We start from the raw sequence: 20000 nt of genomic DNA on the forward strand, positions 1-20000 counted from the left end.
AGGAGAAAAAGGGTGACAAAGATATAGAAAGGAGTGTGCAGAGAAGAGAAGAGTAGAAAGGAAGAAGAAAAGAGAAAGAAGATGAGCAGGGAGGAGGAAGGAGTATTACGACACAAGAATGATCAATGAGGAGGGAAGGGTATAAACAGAAATTAAATAATGAAAACAATTAGGAGGTACGAGTATAAAGAGAAAGGAGAGGATGAAAAGGGAGAAGAAAGGGATATAAAGAAGATAAAAAAAAGATGGAGGTAGGAGTATACAATGAAGAAAGAGGATGAAAAAATGAGTACGAAAGAGTATAAAGAAAACAGATGTGGATGAAAACAGAACAGAATGAGAAGACTGAGTATTAGGAAGGAGTATGAAAAAGAAGGAAGATGAAAAATAAGGAAGAAGGAGTATAAACTGCAGGAAAAGAATGAAGGGAGAGAAAGGAGTATAAAAAGAAGGCAAAAAAATTAATAAAAAGAATAATAAAGGGAAAAAATTGCAAACTAAAATATCAAAAAGAAAATGAAAAAGAAGGATTGATAATCTGTATTTCTTCAGACTACTATTCTCATCTTACGTTTTATTTTCACAGCATTTCTGTCGATGTAACCTCCAACCTTCTTCATGTGTACCTTGTAAAATTCAGGAATCTTTCTGTCGGACTCCGAAATCTCCATCGAATTTTGAACAGAATCCTTTATTTAATCCATGGGGGTAGCATGCTCTCGTTCCATCAGCCAATACTGGGTAGAAGGCTGACAGAACAAGAACATACTATTCTCATGGATTAAATAAAGCTTTCCGTTTTAAATTCTGCCCAGATTCCCAAATCGGACAGAAAGATTCTCGAGTTTGACAAGATACATCTGAAGAAGGTCAGAGGTTACATCGACCAAAACATTGTGAAAATAACACTCAAGATGAGAACAGTAGTCTGAATAATCAAAATAATACGAATTATTAACCCTTATCTCAAAAATTCAGAAATAAGGGAAACATTTTTTTCAACTTTTCATATTGAGTTGATGAATGTTTGAAATTCTACGACTCATATTAGTCAAAAAAAAAAAAAAATAAATAAATAAATAAATAAATAAAACTGTGTTAGAATGGCATCGATATATAAACCATAACATTTGTTGGTTAAGTTAACCTTCCGCATCCCTTTTGCGGAAGTGACATCCAACAAATTAAATTTTTAGCTACGTATGACCACAATTGTTCAGAATGTACCTTTTTTTTTCTTTTTAGATGCAAATATAAAAATAGAAGTATTATTCAAACAGTCTTTATTTGAACTCATCGAAATTTTAAAATTAAAGTTAGTTTTATTTAAAAAAAAAAAAATGAGGTGTTTTTTCTTTTCGAGGCAATTTTTTTTCTCCATTTATCACTTTGAAATTTTATTCAACAATAAAATGATAAACCAATTTACAATAATAAAAAAAAAAAATACAAAATTTATTTTTCCAAATGAGATCTTTATAATGAGATTTTTTCTAACGTGACTTCTTACAGTTTTCGAAAGTGATTTCCAAATTATGAACACATTAACAAATGCTAAAAAGTTAAAAATAAACAAAGACAATTATTTTTTTTTTTGGGGGGGGGGGGGATATCATGCATTGGATACGGTTTATTTTATATTTGATTAATATACATGATAAATGTCAAAAAAAAAACTTTTCGTTGAATAAATTTTAAAAAAATTATAATAAAAGATCGATAAACTATTTTTTATGTATGCAAAAGTTTAATAAGTTCAAATAAAGTTTGTAATGTAAAAAAAAAAAACACCTCGTCTTTTTTTTTTTTTTCAAATGAAACTAACTTTAATTTTAAATAGCAACGTTTACCTAACCTTTATTATAAAAGTGGTATTTTTATACTTTACTAGCATTTCAGCCCAGCGTTGCCCGGTTCTTTGGAGGTGTATGTTAAGCAAAAAAAAAAAAAAAAAAAAAAAAAGAAAGAAAAAAGCGGTCAACTTTTTTAACTTTGACCCCTATTATGACCCCTTTACATTTATTGTTTTAGGCTCAAATCAAGTTATTAAGTTAGATCCATGTCCAAGGAACCTATATCTAAAATTTAAAGTGTTTAAACGCAAAACTGTCGGAGGAGTTTGATAGAGTTCTCAAAGGTCAAATCGTTGAACTTTGACTCCATAACAGCCAAATTTCTGGCCGAAAACCGATCACAAAGATTTTCCCAAATCTCAATACCCTGTATATCAAATTTCGAGTCTGTAGACTAAAAAATTGACAGAGTTATTGCGTAGGGAAATGTACACAGACACACATACAGACACGTTCACTTTTATAGATGTATAGATTATGTATACAAATTACCAACACCTGATGTTTGGAAAGCAGTTCATAATATACATTTCATTATAAAAGTTCTATTTTTATTTGATAAAAAAATAAAACAGTTCATAAATATAAAAGAAAAAAACATCCATTGAGTTCAAATAAAGACTGAATAAAACTTCTATTTTTATATTTGCATCTAAAAATAAAAAATAAAAAAAAGTGCATTCTATACAGTTGTGGTCATCCGTAGCTAAAAATTTGTCGGACGTCACTTCCGCCAAATGACTTAGTAAACACAGGGATGCGAAAGGTGAACTTAACTGATTTGTTCCAAGAACCTCGGTACTTATCCAATTTCCAACTTAATCTCCAGCAACAGGTTAAACTTGGGACACCCAGGTCGTCAGTCTGTGTCGTTAACCACTCGGCCATCATCACCCCCCAACGAGATAATGAATGTCTGAAACTATTATATGTCAATTTTTTTTTTTTTTAAAAACACCCCCCAAAAAACTGTGAATCACATGATTCTTGAAATGGCATCGGTATTTAAATTGAAAAATTTGTTTTAAGAATTTCAGTACTTATCCAATTTATAACCAAATCTCCGGCAATTCTGTGCTGGCATTCTCCGGCAGGTTATGAAAACTGCCGAAAGATGCTTAAGCGAAAATTGCGAGATGATGTATTCTCCTCCCTCCCCATATTAAGAATGGCTCTCTATTTAAAAAAAAAAACTATTAGTAATGTGCAGATACAGCATTTTCTGCATCTTTCTCTAATATATTTCTCTTTGTTTGTCCATTTCATATTTTCTTAAAAACTATTAGTCCGATCTGGCTGAAATTTTGTATGGATCTTTGTTATGATAAGGTGCAGCAAACTAAGTATTATGGTACCCGTACTATGCACTGTTAAGGATTAATGGAATTAATCACCATAATACCACATTTACTCTAGAAGTTTTCTCAGAAACTACTGAACTGATCTGGCTGAAATTTTGTATGGACCTTTGTTACGATAAGGTACAGCAAACTAAGTATCCGTCCGATGCAAAGTTAGGGATTAATATTAATATTATTAATATTTAATGCAGAAATGAGCACAAATTTAATCATAATCAACCATCAACGTGGCATAAGGCGTTTATTCTAAGTCAACAGGTCATAACTTTTGCGCGTTTTTAACTGACTAAAAGTCTAGTGATTTTCTATTTAGAAAGCCATTCTTGACATGGAGAAAGGGAGAAGATTTTGTGTTGCCATAGCGTCTTAAAAGTCATTTTTAGTTTGAAAAAAAAAATGTTTCAAATTTTCATGCTTTCAGTAAATTTTGTTATTTGACAACTGATTGGATAATCACTTCGGTGTCTTTTGGCTGTTTATATAACCTGCTGGAAGATTGGATCATTAACTGGGCAAGTACCTCAATCTCGTCACAGTATTTCATTTAAGATTACACACCTACATCCAATGCTGCACTTGTCCCTTCTTGACATAAATAATTGTGACCAACCCATCAATCAGCAAATTCCCACCCCTTCACGGCATAGGTCCCCAGATGCTGGGAAGCTTTTTACTCTAAAACGAGGTGCCTTCAATAAGTTTCCAAACTTTCTTCGTATGGGCACTTTTATTGATAGTCCCTTTCCAAGTAATCTCCTCCGGCTGCAATCCACTTGTTGTACCGCTCCAACAAGTTCTGGAAGGTCTCATGAAAGTCCTCTTGTGTGAGGGGGTCAATGACCCTCGTTACAGCCTCTTTCATGGTCCAAAAGCAGTCTGAAGCATTCCATACGTTTCTGTGGCATTTTTTCCAAGTTTAAAACAAAATTTTATTGTATATCCTCCTTCTAAAATGTCCTCATGTCCAGATAGCATTTTTAAAATTCACCAACTATGACAATCAGGTTTTAGTAGGGTGTGTTCCAATTCCTGCTGCAGCTGTTAATTTGAGCCTGAAATCATAAAAATTGGTCAGTCATCTCATAAGATGTATAGCAATAACATACTGAATTTTTTTTAAGAGTCTACTACAACAACAACAAAAAAAAAAATGTCTGGAAATTTATTGAAGGCACCTCGTAGCTCCCTTCCTGGAAACTGCTTGCCTTTGAAATTCATTCTCTGCTCTACCAATGGTACCAACACGTATAAGTTTAAATGTAATGCTAGCAAATATCTTCTTACACAACTCCCCACTTGTAATGCCCTATAAATCTAACCCCGAATTTGGAGTCGTTTACATCTCAGTGGTAATGTGTCTTGTTGGTGTTTAATAAAAGTAAAAGAAATAAAATTATATGTTAAAAATCTTTGCAAGTATCCACGGTTTTTGTTATCGTTTTAAGTTTTTTTTTGTTTTTTTTTTTGCATTTATTTATGTAAAAAAATTAAACTTCAGTCTCGTTTCAAACAGTTTCTATCCATGGTAATTAGACAGGTAGAAATTTTACTTATATATTACATCAGCCTTTTGCTTTTCATATGTTGATGAGCTGCCTAACTAGTATAATTATAATTAAGAACTATTATATACTTAACTACTTCAAGTCCAAGGTAAACAAAATTCCTGATGAACCGCCCCCTTAAGTAGACACTTTATTAAATCTCCACACTAAAGTACTGTACTTGCAATAACCCTTATCCCTGAGTGGCTTCCGGGCCTTGATAAGTGGCGACGACCACAGTGTAAAAAAAAAAAAAAAAAAAAAAAAAACAACCACTACCTATGGGCCGAAACAATTGTATGCAAATGTTGCCAATAAAACACAAACTTTTGGAAATGAACAATAAAATAAAAGCCTATTTCTGGTGAAGCTGTACATTATAAGAAATGGTTATAGCTATAGTATTGCACTATTGAGCTACCTGAAAGAACTTTGTGTTATTTTTGTAGTCTCACACCATCAATATCTGCAAGAGAGAGAGAGATGGAGCTTTCAAGTTATGAATGCATAAGTTCAGTTATCATAACAATGCAATTTGCAATCCTCTCTCATTCAGTCGAACAAAATATTAAAAAAAAATAGGAGTCATTACATTTGGAACGAGGGATTTTTATCCTCGAGCCTCCAAAATCAACAGAGATTATTAGACCATTCCTGTAATGACCTGATCCCTGTTGATTGCAGTGTAATGCTGATTCTGTGTAGTTGGAGGTCCACTCTCCCAGGCTTTGCCTTCTCTCTTTGAGAGGTTAATTTATTGCTAATCGCCTGAGACGCCCTTGCTGGGAAATGCCAATAGGACTGTTCAGGCACTTTTTGCAGAGTCAGAGTGCCCCCCCCCTTCCTTGGAGGACGCTGACTTCTCAATTCCATTATTTTGAGCCTGGTATCACAGTTCTTGCAGTGGGTTGGTTGTTTTTGTTTTACGGCATATCAACCCTTTTCAGGTTATTTAATGCTGAATCTAGTGATTTTGAAGAACAATTTTTTAATAGAATATATTTGTTGCTTTCAAGTCAATTAAAGGGTGGCTCCACACTCCCCAAATCCTGCAAGCTAGGGCCTCACCACTGGATATAGTTTAGGGTCATATCCAGGACCTCTTGCAGTGGGAGAGAACTAAATACTCCACCCACCTGCTACTTGTATTTGTAGTCTCATTCCTAACACGATATATGATTCATGCTGATTAATGTTGGCAAATTTCAACGTGATGCCACATCATTTTCGAGCATTAATACTTGGACAATAAAGCACAGTGTGTTAAATCGTTCGCATAATAATCTGCATTATCTTAAAATTTTGGCATCAAAAAGAAGATCAACACCACCGTTAAGAGTGTCGAATTCTTTGCTGATATTTAAGATAATTTAAAACACGCACACACCACGGCGTGAATTCCTACAGCTCCGTACCTAGAAAACGGAGTTATTAAATCTGACATAGTGACATGGGACAAGAGAAAGAAAGAAGCAACCTTAGTAGAAGTTAGTGTCCCCTAAAAATACTGGGTTAAACATAACTGAGAGAAGAAAAAAATATAACGAAAAAAAAAACAAACGGTTTATACAACATAAAAACTGAACTCCAATCTCTGGTCCCCCCTCGCCAATCTTTCACGATAAACACCCGTCTAGCTGAATCCACTGTGAAAAATTTCCCCCACTCTTTATCTGTGCCTAAATCAAAATGCGGATTCCATGAACAAAGCTTCTTTCTTAGAACTGCACGCCTGTGGAACTCTGTTCCGTTTGCCTGCTTCCCACCGGACTACAACTTGGATGTCTTCAAGTCCAATGTTAATAAATTCCTAATGAACCGCCCCCTTAAGTAAACACTTCATCAAATCTCCACACTAACGTAATGTACTTGCAATAACCCTTATCCCTGAGTGGCTTCCGGGCCTTGATAAGTGGTGATCACTGTGTAAAAAAAAAAAAAAAAAAAAAAAAAGAAACTGGAATCTTAGGAAGATTTCCATCATTTCAGTAATTATAAGAGCAATCGAACCCATGAAAAAGAAATTCAAAAACTATTTGGCAAATATACCCAGTGGACCACGTGCGAGAGAGAGATACAAACAATTGCATTTAAAGAGATGGTTAGAATCTTGAAATGATTTTGTGGGTGAATGTCTTGCATCTGGTAGAATGCCCTATCCTCAGCTAAAATGAAATAAGAAAAAGAGGGGGGGGGTAAAATAAAAATGGAGGTTTTGCATTTCATTTTAGTTGGATGCAAATTAATCGAAAGTTAATGAAGAAGCAGACAGGATTTTTTTGCCTCAAGAAAAAAAAATAGAATAAAAAATAAAAAAGAAAAGAATAAAAGAAAAGAAAAAAAAAAAAATTAAAGACTTGCCCAAGGTTTACAGATCTGAACAGAAAATAGAAATTCATAAAAAGAATAAATATTCAAAAACAATTTAGTATTCAGTAATAAATAAGTGGTTCTTATTTAAAATTAAACTTAATTTAAAAAAAAAAAAAAATACAGAAAATACAAAAAAATCTGTGAAATATATACTCGTCATGGAATGAAGATGTCATATTCCAAAAATCATATATATTGATCAAATAGTTTTTTTTATTAAGAAAATAAAATTTTAATATGACGTAGCTAGGAACTACCACGTTATTTTAGAATTGTTAAAATCCAAGGGCGACAACTCAATTCGACTACTGAGATTTTGTTTGTATTCAAAATTATTAATCGCTAAAAATCCTAAATTTTGATTTTCTTAGTTAAAAAACGTTATGATCAATTTATGTGATTTTTAGAATATGGCTTGATTCTTTAACAAGTATGTACATCATAATTTTTTTTCTGTATTTTTGTTTTCAAATTGTAAAATAAAACCTAAAAAATAATGACAAACCAGAAAAATTCAGAACTCAAAATCAGTAGCAGACGGTGTTCAGTTAGATTTAGTTCCTGATATTAAATTTCACCCATAATATAACTTTTGGTGAGAGTTTCAGTTTCCCAAATTTATTGATTTATTAAATTAAATTGTTAGGTGAAAGTACAAAATAGTTAACAAAGCCTTCCTCTTTCCATGTTAAGAAGGGCTTTCTAAATAATAACGTTAATTGATTTCTGAATTTTTGAGATGAGAATTGGTTATTTGTATTTGGATTCATCGGACTACTGTTCTCATCTTGAGTGTAATTTTCACACTTTGGTCGATGTAACCTCCGACCTTCTTCAGGTGCATTTTGTCAAACTCGGGAATGTTTCTGTTGAACTCGTTCGAAATTCTGTCCAAATTCCAGAGTTTGACAAGATACCCCTGAAGAAGGTTAAAGGTTATATCGACTGAAACGTTATGAAAATGACACTCAAGATGAGAACAGTAGTCCGATGTATTCACATAATAAGAATAACGTTAGTATATCAGCATGGCTTCGAAATAGTGCAGAAGATTTATATATCTACAAAAGTGAACGTGTCTGTGTGTGTGTGTCCGTCCGCCTGTCTGTGTACATTTCTCTACACAATAACTGTCAATTTTCAGTCTACAGACTCGAAATTTGATATACAGGGTATTGAGATTTGGGAAAATCTTTGTAATCCGTTTTCGGACAGAAATTTGACTGTTAAGGGGTCAAAGTTCAACGATTTGACCTTTGAGAACTCTACCAAACTCCTCCAACAATTTTGGGTCTAAACACTTGAAATTTTAGATATAGGCTCCTTGGACATGGCTCTAACTTAATAACTTGATTTGAGCCCAAAACAATAAATGTTAAGGGGTCATAATAGGGGTCAAAGTTAAAAAAATTGACCGTTTTTTCTTTTGCTCAACATACACCTCCAAACACCCGGGTAACACCGGGCTGAAATGCTAGTTATTTATAAAGCTATACTTAACAGAGCTTTCTTAACTATTCTGTACTTCCATCTCACAATTTAATAAAAAAAAAATTAGTACAAACTTGGTAAACAAGAAGAGTAAGTTGTTGAGACACTTGTAGTCTGTCTAAACTGTACGAACGAACTGACTAAACCAAGATGGCCGACTCCTATTTATATCACCACAAGCAAGGGAGGTAACCATGTAACTGAAGCAAGGGAGGTAACCAATGTCTACATTAACATTGCTGCTGTCCTCAAGTGAATAATTTATTTCTGATTTAACAAGTCCCTTAGAAGCTCAGACAAAGCTCCTGCCTTGGTCAAACAATCAGAGACCTGATCACAACCCTTGATCCATTCTATCTGTATCTCTCCTCTACTCTTCATTTCCTTCAGCCTTGCTACATCTATTCTCAATCGTCGATCGCTTACCAGATTGTTGGAATTCAATGTCTCCACAAGTGATGCATTATCTGTCTTACAGAGAACGTCTGGCAATTTAGATAACTGAAATACCTCTTGTATCATAACCGCAGTCAAAACACCAGCATCAGCTCCCTCATTCAGAGCAAGAGTCTCTGAGGCCAATGGGCTTTTTGTCACTCTGTCCAATTTCTTTGACGCCCAACACATGGGGGCCATTTTGTCAGTACTTCCTCCAATAAAGACAACAAAACCACCCTGTGAAGATCCATCTTCCAGACTGGCATAAGAGGCATCAGTATAACACAAAATGTGTAAATCTGAGGGCTTTCCCAATTTTGGAAATGTTATAGAACCCTTCTTGGATTTCAATTTTGATAAGGCTTTATTCGCCTCAAATAAGGCTTTTACTTTGGGATGCTTTCCAGTGTTGCTCATTTTACACACATCAAAAGCTATATCAGGGCGTGTTTGAGTTGAAACCCACATCATCTGACCTGCAAGTCTCTTCAACTCATGCTTTTCTTCTTCATTCAGTTCATCATTTTTCCTCAGTATCCTCCCTTTGCTTATTTCTATTGGAGATATGGAAGATACATATAGATCTTGTTCTACAGTGATCCCATTTTCCTGTTGATTAACATTCAGTCCAACATATTTGAATGTTCCACTTTCATGAGATCCCACCTTAAATTTTTCTTTCAATGTTGCAATCACATCCCTTTCAAACTCTGTGTTTCCACAGAAAACAAAATCATCCACGTGCATAGCAAGAATTCCAGTCAAATTTCCTTTAATATCATGCCACAAAAACAATGCATTATCATAAGCACTTGCTACTCCTTTTAATTCAATCAAAGCCTGAGTAACTCTCTTGTACCATGCCCGTGGAGCATCATTCAATCCATAGATGCATCTTTTTAATTTCCACACTTGAGATTTAGGACAAACATCAGATGGTGGCCTCAGGTACACATCTCTCTCTAAAATACCACCTTGCAAAAAGGCTGAGGTAAAATCTATGGTCTGCAGCATCCAATTCTTTATTGATGCGGTTAGCATGACCATTCGCATAGCTTCACGGCTACATGTTGGAGAGTCCGTTTTCAGATTACTATTTTCTTCATAGCCTCGTGCTACAAGGCGAGCTTTCATTGTTTTCTGATTATCCTTGAATTTTTCAGTAATCACCCATCTTGTGGATATTGTTTTTTGACCTGTGTATGGCACACATTCAAATACTTCATAGGTGTTCATGTTTTTTATTTCTTTATGCTTGGCATCCATTACAGCTTTCGACTGCTCTTGATCAGCGGTGAGCAGGACTACATTTTCCTGTTCAGTATATTGGGGCACTTCTCTCCAATGATCAATATGATTCCAGTTGATACAAACTTGATCCTCGTTTTCATCCTCAGGTTCTATATTGATCCAATGACTATATTTGCCAGTTGATTTAGGCTGTACTGACATAACCTTTCCTTTCTTCCACTCCCCACTTCCATTTATTTTATAAGTTATGGTCTTATTTCGGCCAGGTTTTTCAGTCTTATCTCTTAAACTGGTAGAACTATCAACAACTTCTTCTCTGTCTATATCTTCACTTTCTACCACTTGATTCTGCAACTCCTCCTCCTCAACTGAAAGGTATTCATTCTTCCCTTCTGTAGTGTTTCCCAGCATTTCAGCTTTTTTTGTTCTTTTTTCGTTGTTTTTATTCACTTTCATCAATTGGCACGGATGCATCCTATAAAATGCTCCGCCATGTCTGATTAAGACAAACTGGCCTTCTCTGCCTAACACTTTTGCTGGACCACGCCATCCTTTAAAACCCTGCCTCCGATAATAGATTTGGTCTCCGGTAGCATAATCTTCATCAGCATAAGTTCTGACATTAGACCTGAGAGCTCTCCTAATTCTCTCACTGGACTCAGCTTCCAAAAAGTTTCTCCTTGCACTATGGAGAGCATTTAAATTTTTTCTCACCATATCACTTGTAGTAGAGGACTCCATAGCAGGTAACTGGTCTGTCAGAATTGAGGGTGTATTTACATTGAAACCGAATACAAGTTCATTTGGACTGTGTCCAGAGTAATTGAGGAGGGCATTTTTTGCACAAATAGCCCATGCCAAGGCAATTTCAGGTTCACACTTCTCATCGTCAATTGTTTTTTTCATTGCCTCAGCAACTATCAAATTATGACGTTCTACAGTACCGTTGCTGAATGGACTTTCTGCGGCAGTAGTACAGGTCTCTATGTTGAGTTTTTCATTCATCTGTCTATAGTGTTCGTTGTTGAATTCACCCCCATTATCACTCAGAAAACGAACAGGAGATCCGAAATAGGTAATCCACATCATAAAGATGTTTTTGATGATCTCCTCCTTCTTCTTTGTTTTGATCAATGTTGCCGCTGAATACCTGGTAGCGGCATCAATGAGATGTAGTATCCACACCTCATTGTGGATGAACTCTTTCAAATCCATGCAAACTGTGTGATTAAATCTATTGCCAAGAGGCAATCCCACAACCGGTCGCAGTGGAGCTTTTTTAAATCTAAGGCAAATTTGACAGTTTTCACAAACCTCCTCAATCGCCTTTATAAATTCCTTGTCATTGAATTTGCCACTTTTTTTAACCAAGGAAACAAGTTTTTCCTTCGAGGCATGAGCAAACTGTCAATGAAGTTTTTCTGCTTTTTTTTTTTTTCTGTGAAAGAACACTGACCAAAATTCTGAACATGTAATACAATGTTCTTAGTACCACTATGATCCAACAACTTATTTGTTAAGGGGAGACAATAGTGCCCTGAAGTTGTGGTCTTTAGTTCAATACATTTATCAAAAATCCAGCACATATCTTTCCGGAAATCTAGCACTATTCCTGCTGTCTTCATTGATTTGTGACTTAATAGAAGAGGCAAGTCGTTTTTCACAATATCTGCTTCGATATAAACTCTTATACCTCTGAGTGTAACCGGAAATTTAGCAACTTTAATTGCTGTGACAGCCACTCCATCACCAAAACAAAAACTCCGGTCTGAGTTCGTATACTTCACTAGTTGCAGGTCACTTTCATTTAAAGTATCTAAATAAACATCAAGCCACACTTCGCCAGCCAGTGTGCGAGTACAAGCAGAATCCAAGACTGCCATTCCAAATGTTTCCTTTACAAGATTTGAGATTTTTTCATTTGTACTGTTCAAATAAATATTTTCTTGAATGAACAACGTAATGTGTATTTGTTCTGTCGCTTCCGTAAACCTGGGCGTATTTCTAGGACACTCTCTAATTAGATGGTTCGGAGACTGACATTTGTAACACAACAACACGTTTCCACTTCGGTCACATGGATTAGATTGTCCTCGACGAAAACGCCTTTTGTTGTTACCCGGTTTAGAATAATTATAGTTGACGATTTCGGGCTCTGATTTCACTGCCGGTACATTTTCATCACGATAAATGTCACCAAATACTTTCTTTATCGATTCCTTCATGTTTTGATACGTCAAAACAGAACACGTTGTCCGCGCTAATTTTTCGTTCTCTTCCGATATGTTAACCGCGTTCAAAACAAGAAAAGCTTGCACTCCTTCCGGTAGAATAATGTAGAATTTTTTTAATCTTTGGTACAAAAACTCATAACGAACAAGAAAGTCATTTATACTGGTACCTGACGATCTTTTATAAGTGTAAAATTCCTTAAAAGTCATGTAAGCGCGCGTGTGTTCATCCTTTAAATATATGTCATCCAGTTTCTTTATTAAGATCTTCAAGCCATCTCGTCCGCCGATGTCACTTGTTGGCAATTCACGGACACATTCTCTAATATTCGGTGGTAGCGTCAAAAACACTGCTGGCCCTTTTTTTTCCTCAGAAAGATCCGTGAACAACGACCACATTTCAACGTCTTGTTTCCAGTTCTCGTAAACATCCTCCCCCTCCAACAATGGAGGTTGTTTGTTCGAAGTTGCCATATCCGATATCCGATCTGTCTAGTGCTACAGACAAGCTGTACAAAAAAAAAAAAATTTTTTTTTTTTTTTTTTTTTTTTTTTCGTTTTGTCGCACACAGAGGGATATCTCTGCTACCATTTGTTGAGACACTTGTAGTCTGTCTAAACTGTACGAACGAACTGACTAAACCAAGATGGCCGACTCCTATTTATATCACCACAAGCAAGGGAGGTAACCATGTAACTGAAGCAAGGGAGGTAACCAATGTCTACATTAACATAAGTGACCTAAGGAAGTAAATCTTTGAGTCGGGTATTCTTCTGGTTTACCATAATAATTTAAAAAAATCCTGAATTTATATTTTATATATACTATACATAATAAAAAATTTTGGTGCAAGTCCAGAATATAACCTAATTAAAAACAAAAATAAAAGAAAATCTTTATGATGTACGTACCTGTCACGCAACGGAAATGTCATATTCCAAAAATCACATAAATTGATCGTGTAGTTTATATTTTTAACTTTAAAAAAAAACAAATTTTATGAGGAAGCTAGAACATTGTGTATTGATCCGCCATATTTAATAAATAACGGGAAATAATTCAATTCGAACTACTAAAATTTTAAAATGAGCCTTGTAATGACTACGAGATACTATTAATTGCTAAAAAAAAGAAAAAAAAAAAAAAGAAAAAAGAAAAAAAATTCTATGTAAAACATACCTGATCAATTTATGTGGTTTTTGGAATATGACATTTTCATTCCATGACGGTTACATACATCATAAAATTTTTCCTGTATTTTTTAATTAGGTTGAATTCTGGATACTTGATAATAATCATGTTTTTATGGATTTTTTGAGAAATTACTTTTCCTAAAAAATCAGATATAAAATATAAAATTTTAATTTTTAAATTGATTAAAAATTTACAAATTTAATAGAATATAAAATTTTAATTTTTAAATTGATTAAAAATTTACAAATTTAATAAAATATTAAATTCAAATTTTTAAACCGATCAAAAATTTACAAATTCAATAGAATCTTATTTTTGTATGTAAATCGATTGTTTCAGAATTTTTGAGACGAAGATTGATGATTTGGATTAGTCTGACTGCTGTTCTAATCTGGGCTGCAATTCTCATAACGTTTCGGCTGATGTAACCTTCGACCTTCTTCAGGTGCATCTTGTCCAACTCAGGAATCAAGACTTCTATCCAGTCATGGCGGATGGAACAAGAGCAATCCAGTCCTATGGACTAAATAACGAATTTTAGCTGATATAACCTTTGACCTTTACATGTATCTTATCTAACTCAAGAAAATTTCTGTCGAATTCAGAAATATGGAATGAAGCCATTTATTTAATCCAGCTTAGTTTTCTTAACACGTAGCTGTAGAAATTGTATGGTCATAGTGAATGGTGTAGTACTTTGTGATTGCGCTGTGATAAGATAACACGATTTGATGTAAATAAATTAAGGTGTGTGTATGATACCATCACGTAATGTAGACAAAGGAACCCGAACATTGCCAGTTGATAGCTGTCTAGTCAGGTCAGTCCCCAGCAATTTTCTTATCAGCCCGATCTAATCTTGCCCAACTTTAACTCCAATCTCTCTGATACCTTCAGAGGACTTTCGAGCCACAAACTGTTTTCGACAGAGTCCAACTCTCGACTCCTGCCAATGGTGTCTCACTAGCAACTCTTAACTGTCGTTGTCCATCGAAAACTGCTTCTACCTGTCATAAAATACTGTTGTAACATTCATGGCCACACCTAAAACCCACCTACACACTAACTCTGAAATATATTGGCCATTCCCTTGTTTAGGTTTTTGTCCTAAAATAACTTAACAATACTATTTCAGCTGCCTTTTATCCTCTTTGGTAAACATTTTTTTGTTTTTATACTGTCTATCATGCTAGTCAGATTAAGCTAGCTTCCTCCTGAACAGGAACTGCATCTCAAACTATTGCAGTCCAGTTTTGTCGCTCTTGGTCTAGATTAGGATATAGCTAACCATTCCTGATTCCATTGTAATATAGTCGGCCTATATAATCTATTGATTGCCCTGTTAACAAATGCACCCACGCTACTATTCTTTTAGTCATGGTTTCTAAAACCATCTTGTTAAATCAACAAAGTTCATTTACATTTCATTGATGGCATATGATAAGAAAGACTTCTGTCAGTATGTGAGTTTGATGCGATGGTGTCGGCCGGCTGGTAAGGGTGGGCTGATCAGGGTGACAGTACAAATGTTATACAATGTTCGATCATTTACTTTCTTTCTTCTGACCGACTACATGTGCCTTATTTTGTCTTATACTGACATTCTCTGGTTGGAATTGTTTCTTTGGAATGCCCTGTCTTTGACATTCCATTTCAGGCTAAAAATATATGTTATCTCATTGTTCCACCCCAACTCTTCGATCAGAATGTAGAAGTGGCGTCATTGCGCAGCAATCAGATTTAACATCTGGCTTTGCCCAGATCCCGAATTTGCATGTATGCAATACATCCAATGGTTTCCCGGCATTATCCGTTACCTATGCAACACTATTGATAGTCATCCTTAATTGTTGTCAAGCAAGTCTTTAGCTGTACACTAACACATTTAGCCAGCCAAGCAGAGAGAAGAAAAAAAAGGACCTTACGATGAGCTGCATGTTTGAAGCGCTAGAGACATCATTGAAGCAGGGCGGACAGCAGGAGCCATAGGTTTATTTTTCAGCAGAGAGTAGAAACCGAAACGCGCTACAGACAACACAGAATGCTGCTAAAGTTGTTGAAAACTTCCCATTTGCGCAGATCCGTCATTCTCATAGGCAGCATCTTGTAGTGATAGAGAAGGATGATCCTCACCATTGCTTGATATATGCATCTGTTTGTGTCCAAGTGGATTTCCCATCAAACCACAGAGACTGGTTGAGATAGAAGACTGACTGTGCTGCTCCTATTTGCCATCCAATCTCAGTCGCAGTCTGTCCAATTGGCATGATAGTAGATCAAAGATAGATATTCACATTAACTAAGTGAATTCTGTCCAGCATAAATGGCTGCCAAGTACTCTGGTCAATCAATGACATGACTTTGGTTTTTGAATACTCTCTGACTGTTTACTATGTATGCTGGTAGAATTGGAATTTATAGGCACTTGATTTCCCTAAATTCCTGTCTTAATTGCCAGTGATTGTGAGATAGAATGTTAGCTTAAAAAGTCAAGGATGACTTTGTGACTTGGTTTGAATCTCCTGACCAGCAGTAATTATCATTTCCTATACTGATGATTGTGTATGCATGAAACACTAGTGTCTGCAGGTATAAATATAATTATCAATATTTATTTTTAAATATTATACAGTATAGAATGAAGTTTTTAATTCGAAAAAGCAAACTTTTTTTTAAAATCCAAACACTACATAACCATGCTTAATAAAAGGAAATCTCACTTGAACTTTTTTAATTTAACTTAATTTTTCAATTTGACAAAAAAAATTTTAAAAAACAATAAAGGGGAAAGAAGAAAAAATAAAAAAGAAAAAGGAGAAAGAAAAAAGAGAAAAAGTAGCCAACATTTTTAATTTGTAAAAAAAAAAAAAAAAAAAAAAAAAAAAAAAAAAAAAAAGAAAAATGAGGGAAAGGGTAAAGGTCAAAAAGAGAAAAAAAATGACCAACATGTTTAATTTATGGATCCAACCATTTTGAATTTGACAAAAAGCAATCAGGGAAGAAAAAAAGGAGGAAAAGAAAAAGGAAAAAGATAAAAGTGAAAGAAAAAGAGAGAAAAAAACCAACATGTTTTGAATTTGTACAACAGAAAAAGAAGAATAGAAAAGAAAAAAGAAGAAAAAAAAGATAATCATGAATTTTTTCAAAATATATTTTTCAACAAAAAATGCATTTTAAGAAAAAAACAAAGATAATCTTTCTTGAACTTCATTTTTTAATAATAATAGAATCCATTTGTTACTTTGAAAATTTCATATAGAAAACAGTTTTAATTGACACCTTTTATGATATTTAACATTTTAGCAAAAATTTGTTAAATATAAAACAAAAATCAAGGTAATTCGATGAATAAACAACAAAAAATATATGAATGAAAGTCTTTTTTTTCATTTTTAAAACAAGAATATAAGTAAACATTTTTGTAAAAATCTGAAAGGAAAAATAAAAGCGCACAATATCATTTGCATCATGCTAATAAATTTTCTTCTATAAAAAAAAGGAAAAAATAAAAATTAAGTTTAAAAAAGAAATTCAATTTTAAAAAAATTAATTAAATTTAATAAAAAAATGTTTAAAAAAAAATTACATTGTAACAGCTTCTATTCTTCCATATATATCAGTGATTCGTAACCTTTTTTTGACCTATCAACCTCTTTTCCTCGCATCATTTATTAGTGAACCTTTATAGCTTATTGTATTTTTTTTTATTAATAAAGAAAATAAACGGTTACATCAATGCTTTATTTTAAATGACAGAGACCCCCTAGTAATGTTAAATGAACCCTGGGGTCCATGTGGCCCCCTCATTGAGAATCACTGATATACATGAATCAATATATCAATATAAAAAGAAAAAATTACAAAACAACAAAGAAAAAACAAAAAGAAAGAAAAGTAAAATGATGGGACACTTACGTGTTTGGTTTTCCTTGGAGTTGGAACCGGGGGCGCCAAACTGCTGGCATCCCTCGGTTCAGCGACAACGTTATCTGAAGAGACGCCACTAAAAACGGCATTCTCATTCACCTTGGAGGCTGCTGCTGATGAAACACCTGTCGTTACTGTTGTTGTTGTCACGGCAACAGGAACAGGAACTGGGACAGGAACAGGGACCATCTGGCGCTGACCTACTTCCAGGCTAGACTGTCCCATGTATGGTTTCCCCTTCCTGGGGAGGACAGCTAACATAGAATCAGAACAGCTCTCCATGGAGGAGATGAGGCCCTGTTTGTCTCCAGAACCAAGTGGCCAGGCATCTCCATACAGCTGGGGCTCCGGGTGGTAGACTTGTGTCGCAACACTAGCCGTGGCGGGACTCTCTGGATAACCCACTCCTGAAAATCCGTTAAATGGGGGTGCATTGACATAGCGTCCTTCGTTTAGCTTCTCTAGCCGAGGAGAATCCGCAAGGTAAAACTCAGGATCATGATATTCCGTATCAATAGAAACCAATTCTGTATTAGAAAAAAAAAAAAAAAAATGGAAAAATTTTTTTTAAAGAATTATTTATCAACCAAAAAAAAAAATATTTTTTTAAAAACTTAGACAATTCTGTAAAAGGAAACAAAAATGGAAATCATTTTTTTTAAAGAATTATTCCTTAACCAAAAGAAAATAACATTTTTTTTTTTTTTTAACTAAACCCAATTCTGTAAAAGGAAAATAAATGGAAAAAAAATTTTAAACAATTATTCCTCAGTCAAAAAATGTTTTGTTTTTTGAAAATAAAAAATGGAAAATTTTTTTAAAAGTTCTCAATCAAAAGAATTAATCCTGAACCAAAACAAAAATTTTTTTTTATAAACTTAACCCTACCAGACCTGAGCTACTGAACCTGTGCTTGACAAAATTCTGAAATCTATATCTGGAGCTTCATAATTGTGACTCCATCCCTCATCAACCACACCAGAATCTCCCCTATCACTTGGATGAGTGACACACCCCCTACTTTGAACACTCGATTTTTATCTAGGTCCACTTGCATCATCAGAATTATCATCACTTTTTCCTTCATCGATATATTCATCATCACTAGTGTTACTTGATTCAGAAACAAACACCTGATCAAATTCGCCTTTGTCTGAATCAGAATTTGTCACTTTATCCAAAACTTGTTGCACCGTGAAATTCCTTGGGCTCGCTCTTTTACTTGTTGAAGTGCTTGGTTTGTCACTAGCTCGCTTCATGGCTACTTTAAGTCTACAAAACAACTCACAACTCCACCAAAACAATGGAAGCCATTTGCAGAATGTAAGGCTTGTGCTAAATCGAGCGATTGATAAATCTGCTTGTGCTAAGCAGCGATTGGGTAGCTATTTTTAGCTCCCTGACACCACAAAAACACATGGTCGGAAAAATACCGGTTTAGCAGTAGCTCGGTATATAGCATTTTCGGAAATTACCGGTATATCGGTAACTTGGTCTGGTAGGGTTAACCCAATTCTGTAAAAGAGGGGGAAAAAAACGGAAATTTTTTTTTTAAAGAATTATTCCTCATCGATTAAAAAAAATTTTTTTTTTTTAATCGACAAATCACTTTTCGTAACAGGATCATACCCAGTTTGTGGAAATTGAGAAGAATTCAGTTGTTTTGGTACTTGCAATCATTGGGTACACAACAAAGTTAAGTAGAATTGCAGGAATATTAAGAGAGGATAAGCAGTTGATGTAGAAAATAATAGAGATGGATGAGAACTCAGAAGTGGAGAATATATATTTGGATGGCAACGACACCGAGGTTATTCAAAGGTTTTGTTAACTTGGCAATACCATTGGAGCACAGGGTGATGTAGGTACTAGTCTGATTGCAAGACATAGGATTGAATGGAATAATATGTGGTTACGAGCCAACAGAGTGTTACCATTGTTGATCAAAGGAAGAGTTGGTTTGTTTTACAATCCACAGAGGTACAACAAAGTGGTAAAAAATTAAAAAATATAACACATAAACGTTATCATAGGCAAGATAAGTTACTCTTCTACCTATCTGGAAAAAGTTTTTAGTGGGTTCACTCACTTTTAAATGTTTATTCGGTTAAAAAAACGTACAGTGTCGAGTGTAATGTGGGAACAAGAAAAATGGCCGCAAATTGACACCTGAATATTAAAAGTTTTGACAATGATTTAAAAATAAAAAAAATTATACAAAATACTGTCAGAAAGCCACCCAATATATGTTACTGCGACATGTATTGGGTGGGTTTCTAACAGTGGCCGTTAAGCAACGTTTCTAACAAAGAGGGAAGAATTGCTGTTTTCTGAGT

The 20000-nt window shown here is 34.5% G+C and overlaps 1 protein-coding gene across 11 annotated transcripts in view; it reads right to left on the minus strand.

The window, feature by feature from the left end:
* Positions 1-20000, minus strand: part of LOC145243643 (phosphatidylinositol 3,4,5-trisphosphate 5-phosphatase 2A-like) — a 399304-nt gene that overhangs the window by 41755 nt on the left and 337549 nt on the right. For all 11 annotated transcript variants that reach the window (XM_080106681.1, XM_080106678.1, XM_080106675.1 and 8 more), the window contains one exon: positions 17653-18191. In XM_080106681.1, coding sequence (XP_079962807.1) covers positions 17653-18191 — 539 coding nt within the window. The remainder of the gene's footprint in view (positions 1-17652; positions 18192-20000) is intronic.

Source organism: Euprymna scolopes, chromosome 22, assembly GCF_053919585.1.
Source record: "Euprymna scolopes isolate OS-2025 chromosome 22, ASM5391958v1, whole genome shotgun sequence".
Classification (NCBI taxonomy): domain Eukaryota; kingdom Metazoa; phylum Mollusca; class Cephalopoda; order Sepiida; family Sepiolidae; genus Euprymna; species Euprymna scolopes.